Here is a 9,205-nt window from a genome sequence, read left to right as displayed (position 1 = left end):
AAGAAGAAGAAGAAGAAGAAGAAGAAGAAGAAGAAGAAGAAGAAGAAAGGCGACTAGGAGAACAAAAAACAAACCAACTCAAGAGACGTACTTATTGATGCACTATAGCAAACTGGTCTGTTTTTCTCCCAGTGCTGGGGACTGAACCCAGGGCCTTGCTCACACAAAGCAAACAGTCTACTGCTCACCTCCAGCCTCAGCTCACCTCTGCTACCTCACACTCACAGATCTAGCAGTTCTTGTAGTTGACAGTGTGTTGTGTGGAAATGGATCTTCAACATTCTTTAGTCATTTCATCATTTGCCTAATAGGTAAGTTAACAAGGTCTGAACTTCCAGTCAGGGCAGATCTATCCCTTTACTGCGATGTGCAAAGGGAAACCACTCTAACTTGGAAGCAGTAGTTTTGGTTTCTGTATGTACTCAGGTATACTGAGTACGGTTTCAAATAAATACCAAAATGATCAATTTTAAATACCCAGAGGGTTAATGAACTTTCTAACACAATGGAAGAGTCTAATACATGAGTATACTTGTTTATCTACTTTTTAAAGTAATCTATAGTTAGTAAATTTGTAACATGGTTAGCTAAGAAACATGATCTGACGAGAAACACACTCATGACAGTAAGAACTAACTAAAACACTGGCTTATAACTTTTAAGTATCGTCAAGGTTATCTTATTTCATACTTATCCTAAAGATTCATACATGAACTGTCTCTAAAATACAGCGACTGCAGACAAGGGACAAAAGCAAGAGTAGCTGATGGGATCCATAAGTCCCCACTGACCCTGCGCCCAGGCCTCACTAAGCCTCGCCCCACTGGGCAGGTTCTGGAGCTGTTAGCATCAGTGCTGACAGGCATTACCAATGCACTTTGCTTTTCTGTTTCATCTTTCTGTCCAAGCAGGTGTCAAAGCTGGGAGACATTTTCTGGATTAAAATTTAAAAGGCTAAAGACTTTTAGTCTCATAAAAAAGTTGATCAACAAAATTCCTTAAATCTCAGGTTAGGCAAAATCACAGCAAACAATGAAAAGTTTGACAGATTGTAGACCTAATTTAGACATGGAAAATGATTTAAAAACAGATTCAATTCAACTGTTTATTTAAGTTGAATTAAGTAAGTTTTTTTTTTTTTTTTAATGAAATCTTAGAGTCTAGTATTTTTTTTTCCCGATTTTCAGGCCTCTGCTTTTGTTTTGGCACAGAACAAAACTGTGGCATGCAAAGAAATCTTACAATAATTCCGGCAAACAATCACATTGGAGCAAACCCTATCCCAGTCTTAACTGAATTTTGGTAAGTAGCTTCCTTTTTATTTCCATCACTGCAAAGTCACAAAGGTCTGTGTAACTAAAAGGAAATCTCATCCAAATGGTAACGGGCACTGAGAACCACAGACACAGAATGTGGGTCAGACATAGAACAGACTTTCTGCTGACATTTGGACAGGATGAAAAAGCGAGGCTCACACGACAGTAACAGACCTGCTCAACACACCCACAATTAACACAGGGCATCATTTCCCGTTATGACTTACAAATATGCTCCATTAATTTTACTGAAACTTGTTTATTCCATACACTTAACTACAGGAAAATATTTCATTCCAAGTCACAGTGACCCATGTACTACTTCTGATTTCTTTCAGTGTGTATGCTCTACACACTGTGAGTTCTCACAGCTCTCTGACCTGTCTTACTCAGTTCTCAACTGTACTACTCTAAAAGCCAGCTTGTGTAACTGTCTTTTAAAATGAAAAATGCCCTGAAAAAGAAAGGATTTATGGATGGACATAAATCTTGTCTTGCCAAGACAAGAATCCTATTCTTTCTTTGGTCATGATGGTCTATTCACTTGAGGCTCAGTATGCTCAGAAATGAAATATGGAAAATAAGGCGTCTTACCTGTAGGACCGATGTGTAGAGGGGCTGTTGGAAGAATAACCAAATTCCATGGTGTAATGAGATCGCTCTGTGGCAGGCGATGGTGGCGGGTTCAAAATCTAAAAGGAAAACAATTACAATATTAAACTAAGAATACCTTCTCATATAGAATTAGAACACCTTTTTCTTTTATCTCTTCATCTTTGTGTGTATTCTTTTCTATTGCAGCAGTAGCATATTTTTCTTTCCCAAACAACTCCCTAAGTAGAACTTCATGTCTGTGGGTCCCCTTTTTTAGGCCACAGCTCTTCATCCTGAAGCAAGTGGTAAGGAAAACAAAACAAAACAAACATGTCACCTCCATCACTGGCTTGTTTGGAACAGAAAGGTTCTACTTGTTTTAAACATAACATTTTTATCAATTTAAGAGGAATTCTAAGTGTGCTCCCCCTAGTTTATTTTCGTATGTGTAGGTACAAGAACATTTGTGCATGCGTGCACCTGCAGGCCAGAGGACAACCCTAACTGTCATCTCGAGAGAACTATCCACCTCCTTTAAGAGAGGCTCTCTCATTAGCCTGAACCTCAGTATCTAGTCTAGACTGAGTTCATTGGCCAATGAACTCCAGGGCTCTTCCTGTTCCCACCTCTGCAGTCGTGGGAGTAGGAGCCAGGCCCAGCTTTTAACTTGCTCCTGGGGATGGAACTCAGGTCGTCCCGCCTACGAGACGAGCATTTTATGGACGGTACTATCTTCCCAGCCACATGCTTCTTCTTTTAGGGGTTATGAAATAAAGGTCCTCAGTCTATTTGGTGCCATAGCAGTTTCACCTGATTTGTGAAATTATTATCTAATGCTTTCAACTATGTTTATTATTCTACAGTAAACTTAAAAAAATTATAAGCACAGGACAGTGGTGATAAATTCTATATACTTAACTCCTACTTAACTGATTTTACATTACTATCACTGAGTATCCATGTTAAGGCGAGTTAATTTAACATGCAAAGTATTTAACAGTGAAAGAAAAGTCAAGTGAAAGCAGACTGCTTACTGCAGGGAAATAAGTGCCTTTGGTGCTGGAAGAACTGCTTGAAGATGCCCCTGTGACGTGTGCGCGATCGTAGGGGGGCCCACTGCTGCCCCCCATGATGCTAAGGGAGCTGAGCATTGATTTGCCGCGAGACATTCCTGAAGGAGAGAAAGGAAGGGTGAAGTTACAAGCAGACTACTAAAGCAACTTATGCCCTCTTTCCCTATTGACAGCTGTAAAGAGTGTGGCACAAGGAAATGAGTGGGTTCATTGAGAACTATCCTCAAATAAGGCCAAGTAGCTGCCGCCTGCTCCTGTCAAGGGAAACAGCCCGTAAAAGTGAGAAGTTTTCAAGGGAAATTTAAGAAAAGGACTGTGGGGATGAAGACTGTAAATCAAAGTAAATTAAACCAACAGATGAGCTCCAAAGAAAGCAAAACCTCTTTTATAAGACAACCGCAATACATAGAAGACACTTTTCTACCTACATGACTCTGATACCTCTGGAACTCAAAATTACTAGTGCTAAAGAAAAATTTGATCTGTGCCAAGTAGGTTCCCATTTCTACTTAATGAAAACAGGTATGACAACATTTATCAGCTTAAATATTATGACTGTTTCTGAGAGTCACAACCATAGTAAATTCCTATTTTCAGGTCTCTGGCCACGCATCTCCTCCATATTCATTAAAAGGCAAGACTCTTCTCACTAAAGGCACCACAACACACTGGGGAAAGCGTTACTGCCCAAGAAGAATGTGGCCTCCCAGGGGTGGAATGCCAGCATCTGGCACGCCTCAACCAACCTCGCACCACTGTCGCTGTGAGATCAGGAGACAGCAGGATGTTCCTTACTTGTCAACCAGCTATTTCCAAGTCCTTTTTTTGTGGAAAGCAAACTGATCTGTCTTTGGATTCCTTTATTCCTCGACTCAATAGCCTCCAGGTCTCCAGTAGTAAAATTAACGTGTGGGTGTTCACCAGAGCACTGGCTGATATGCTTTCAGTAGTACACCCCCACAACGCAGTCAGAGGCCTGAGGCTAGCAGACTAAATCATACCAAAGTCTTTCTGCATAGCGAGACAGTGTTAAAATGTTAAAAAAAATTATTCTGATAAGCTCTTAACCCAAAGTAATCCTAGGGCTATCCTTTCTCCATTATGAAAATTGAGCAATTAAAAAAAAAAAAAACTTAAGACTGGACAAGACAGACTCTTACACACCTGGAAGACAGCCTTCACTCACCTGGAAGAGAACCCGACAAAGAGCTTGGGTGTGGAACATAACCGAGGGGCACAGAAGCTGGGCCGTGAACCACATAGTCGTTAGTCATGGTCTCCCCATCTCCCTTCATACGAGGACACAGCATCCTCTGGCAGATAAAGTATATGGTTCCAGACACAAAAATGGTGACAATGACTCCAATAACTGAACCAACTGTGTTGGTGGCCTGTGGTGCTGGCTCCTCAGTTGGATCTAAAATGGAGAATACTGTAGTTATCTAATGGAAAAACAACTGCATAGTCAAAATAGCAATAAAACAATGGAAAAAATAAAAATAATTTTGATAAATCAAACTATATGTATAGTTCATATGTAAACAAACACATCAGCATATATTATCATCCCACATAAAACATGAATTAAATGGCGTTAATTAAATAAACCTAAAGAAGATGCTGTGAAATGAAGAAAAGACAGTGGACCAGGAAGTATCACTATAAACTTTCAGTCAGAAGGGAGAGACCTAGAGATATCACCAAATGCTTTCAGTAGAATGAAGAAGCCAAAAACTGCCTTGAACTGGAGCTTAGATTTGAATAGTGCCACTTAGGTCTACAGAAGGAAATCCGTACTGTCCTCAGGCCCTGTGGCTGCCTGAGAGCAAGGATACACACAGGTCTTTAATTACTAGAGGACTCACAAAGGCCAGAGCATGAGAAGACGATCCTGCCCAGGACACCCACATTCCTAGATCTCTGACTGCTGAGTCTTTAAGAAGCAGAAGGCATGAATGGAAAGAGCAAGAACAAGGGGATTACCAAGTTTAGCACCCACTCTGTTATTCAAAAGGAAAAAAAAAATTCCATTCTGACTAGTTAACCCATGGATAATTTTGCAATGAAGACCCCTTAAAAGACCCCTGCTTACTGACATTCAAATCTCCCATCCATGTAGCTAAACTCATCTCTAACAGAAAAACGAGTGACAATGGCAGCACTAAGTTACCTTGCTGTAGCCATCCATTCCAAATTCAGTCTGTGGAATCTGTGGCATATACTATCTTTAGTCTTTTTGTATTTAGTCATTTTGTATTTTGTTCTAGTGCCTTCTTATTCCTTCCCAATGCCAAGATTGAAGAATGAATAATCCTCTCTTGATGTTCCTGCCCCAAACTCATGGTGTCTGGGTATATGGCTGATGAAAGGCTTCTTTTCTCAGCACTACAGGGAAATGTTCCTGACAAAGCTAGACATCTCCTATTTGCCATATTCAAGAGACTCTTCAACTCACAGACCTCTACAGGCTCCACAGAGTGGGATCCTGTTTTCTTTTCAACAGTATCTGCTAACTGTGGAAGATACCGTTCTCCTAGTTTTACTATTTGTTTATTGAAACAGTGTCTCACCTGGTGCAGGTGGGCTTTAATCCTGCTACACAGCTAAAGCTGAAGTCCTGACCTCCACTGCCTCCCCAGTGCTGGGGTCACAAGTGTGTATAACTACACCCCACCCTATTTACTAGTCTCATTATTCCTGCTGTCAATAATTGTGCAGGTTTCCCTAAGTTATTACTATTTACTTGTTTCCTCCTCTACTCTCTGGAGATTTCATCCATTACTATAGTCCTTAATCACCATTAATAAAGAGTGCCAAATACCTTCCTGTGCTATAGACCCATTAGATCAACTTCCTAACAGTAGTAAAGGAAGAGCCCATAGTTACCTTCATTATAACACATCCCAAACTGAACTCAGCATCATCACCATCTCTCCCAGATCCGGAGGTAAAAAGTAATAAATGGGGTAGACCAGTTAAGAACAAAAGAGACTGGCACGGCTGTGGCAAGCTGTAAAGTGCATGGTGAAAGCCATTTAAATTTAAAGCAAAGCTAGCAAACAACACTGGTGTGCGTCACACCCACACCAGGATATGTTATGGTACTTCAGTGTTTAGTTCCTGCTGTATACCCAGGCTAATGACTCCAGTCACTCTGTGAGGTACCCATGGGTCAATTGCCAATTGTATCTAAGTGGCGACTAATCCTTCTGCCTCTGAAATAACTGAAACATTGTCTTCCTTTCCCAACTGTACTGCTCCTCTTGATTTAGGTCATCGTCTGTCAGAACCACACAAGCCTCCTAAGCTTTTCAACTACAGAATGTAAGTTATTAGAAGATGGTGGAAATAACTTAGTGGGTTGCAACCAGCATTTTTAAACAAAGGAAAGATAAAACATCAAGGCGTAGCCCACCTCAGGATCATAAGCACTGCTCTCTGACACCTGTTTATACATGCATCCCATCTTTATTCTTCTCTTGATGTAGTCCAAAGAAATCTGAAAACAAGCAGCCAAACAGATGTCCCTGCCTACAATCTTATCGCCTCTAACATGCTTTCGTGTTTCTACCTTAGCCTTTTCTTAAAAATGTCAGTGATTTTGCACTGTGAATGGAGTATCACGTCTGATTTTAAGAAGGAAAGTTGCCTGTGATCTCTCTTGGCGCCACCCTAAAGACACAGCTAATGTGGCAATCCATCTACACACAGCAGTTCCAGAAAGGTGACTGGTATCACACCTTCCTGGCTCTACACATAATGCAGGATCTCTACCAATCTGTAGAGAGCATACTGTCATTCATCAACATCTGGTCTTAAGTATCATTTTTCCAGGAAGCTTCCCTGATCTACTCCATCTTCACTCCTAAGGAGTTGGTTGTCTCCTCCTCCGTGCTGCCGCTTGTGTACTCTGTTACAACACTTCTGAAGCTCACACTCCATTACCAACAATACCTACCATGAACCAGACAACACCTTCACCAGGCTAAATGATTCATGCACTAAAGAAGTTCATTCTTTTTACAATCATGATAAATATCAGCATCATTTTACAGGTAAGTAAACTAATTTTAACAAGAACAATAAATTTTCTGTTGAAGAAGGACCTATGGTTCAAGCCCCAGCCTATAATCCTGAGCTCCCTATTCTGGTTTCCATCCGAACTACAGAGGACTGTGTGAGCTCTGGCCCATGTCCAACCTTGGCAAATAATATGAAAGAGTTAAGTGTTTGCTCAAGGAATGAACGGATTCTGAATGTGCAAACTTTTAAAAATTCTATCACAGTTTTGTGAGGGTAAACCTATGCATGCTAAGTTCTAATTACTGAGTTGAAATACTCTATGTTGGAGCACTGGCCAAACGTTATGAACTCTGATAAACCATAGGCTGTCCAGTCAATGATCACCAAGTCTCTGGGCATACAGTGGCCCAAGCATGTTCAGGCTGCATTTTTAAAAGCTCTGAAAACCAGGACCTGTGGGACATATCAGTAATTCAGGCAACCAGGAAGCTGATGGGAAAAGATCAGATAGTTCAAGTCACTCCTACACTAGTGAGCTCAAGGCTAGCCTGAGGAGTGGATGGGAGGCTAGCTCAGACAGAAGAAAGGAAGCAGAGGCAGGCAAGCAGGCACAGAGGGAAAAAGGATAGCAGGAAAGGAGGAAGAAGAACACATGTAAATTCTTGACCACAAGAAACTGGTAGAAACATGTCAAGAAAACAGTTAAACACAGACTAATGTTCAGAACGCAGTTCAGATCAAGAATTAATTTCCACATATCTAAATTATCTGAGAATTTTGTGACTTTAGTTATGGCAATGCAGTGCTTATTCTTTCCTGGTGTTTTACTAAATACCTCTGTATATAAGGAAACTACTGTCCTCATGCAATTATTAAAAGCAAAGCAGAAGCTATCTCTGGCACAAATAACTAGCATATGTGTGTTCTCCATAAGGAAATCAAGAGTTTAAGTAAAGCACAAAAAGGAAAAGCTGTTTTTCAAATTTGCCTTTGAGAACAATCTACTTGGCTTCCTTCCTACTTACAACAGTCCAGTTCATCAGATTTGTCACTGCAGTCCACATTGTGGTCACATTTCTTGTGTTTTCCGACACACTGACCATTGGCACAGCGGAACTGATCAATTAAACAAAGCACTAGAAAAAAAGGTACAGTTTTATTTTTATCACCACCTAAAGATAAATTCTGTCAAGAATCAAATGTTTTCTAAGCACAATCTAAGAACACATCAGGCTCAGACACAAGGTCAGTACCAATCTCTAAGGATTCCCATTGGTAGAGAAGAGACATTCTCTGCTTTGTTCTTACATTTATTTTACTTAATTTTTGATGCTGTTTCTCAATCTTCAGAGCTTATTGGTGTGGTTTGGATGGTCTAAGTATATTCATTTCCCTAAAGGTTCACATCCTGGAGCCCTTGTCCTTAGTGGTTTGGGATACAATAGAGGTGGAGGGAGCCTGGTGGGAGGTAACTGGACCTCATTCTCAGAATGTGTTAGGGAGCTCTCAATGTACCCTTTGAGAAAAACTATTGCTATAAAAGAGTAAGCCTGGGGCTAGAGAGATGGCTCTGTGGTTAGGAGCACTGGCTGCTGTTCCAGAGTCTCAGTTCAATTTTCAGCATTCACATGGAGACTCACAACTATAACTCCAGAACCAAGGGACTAGAAACCCTTTTCTGGCCTCTTCAGGCACCATGCACATAGGTACACAGAAAAACATGCAGGGAAAATACCTGCACATATGAAAAGGAAGGACAAGCCTGACCATCCTCTCACTCTCTCAAGTGTTCCTCCCACCATGTGCTGCCCTCTGCCATGAAGTTTCCTTTCACCAGAGTCTACCTAAAGCCACACATGCCCTTGACATTTCAGAACTGTGAACTAAGTACCTTGTTTCTTTATAAAATGCCCTCTGTGGTGGCTTGAATGGCCTCACTACAAGCTCACACGTCCACACAGGTCCCCATTTGGTGGAGCTGTTGTGGAGATTACTGCTGCAGTTTTGCTAGAGTTGTTACATGACTGGGGATGGGCTTTCAGAGTCTACGGTCTCACACCACTTCCATAAGGTAGAAGACGTGATCCCTCAGATTCCCTGCCTTTGTAGAGTGAGTCTTCCCTTCTACTTAAGCCAAAATAAACGTTTCTTCACTAAGTTGCCCTTGGTCAGGGTGTTTTATCACACATCATGGCATTT

General features: G+C 41.0%; 1 protein-coding gene across 1 annotated transcript in view; it reads right to left on the bottom strand.

Annotated features, from left to right (window-relative positions):
- Positions 1-9,205, bottom strand: part of Lrp6 (LDL receptor related protein 6) — a 123,492-nt gene that overhangs the window by 5,137 nt on the left and 109,150 nt on the right. The window contains exons 19-22 of the mRNA XM_055610892.1: positions 8,032-8,142; positions 4,170-4,400; positions 2,945-3,081; positions 1,911-2,008 (exon numbers count right to left, since the gene is read on the bottom strand). Coding sequence (XP_055466867.1) covers positions 1,911-2,008; positions 2,945-3,081; positions 4,170-4,400; positions 8,032-8,142 — 577 coding nt within the window. The remainder of the gene's footprint in view (positions 1-1,910; positions 2,009-2,944; positions 3,082-4,169; positions 4,401-8,031; positions 8,143-9,205) is intronic.

Source organism: Psammomys obesus, unplaced genomic scaffold (genome assembly GCF_907164565.1).
Source record: "Psammomys obesus unplaced genomic scaffold, mPsaObe1.curated_primary_1811, whole genome shotgun sequence".
Classification (NCBI taxonomy): domain Eukaryota; kingdom Metazoa; phylum Chordata; class Mammalia; order Rodentia; family Muridae; genus Psammomys; species Psammomys obesus.
The sequence above is the reverse complement of the archived record's forward strand: the minus strand, read 5'-3'. Positions and strand labels throughout refer to the sequence as shown.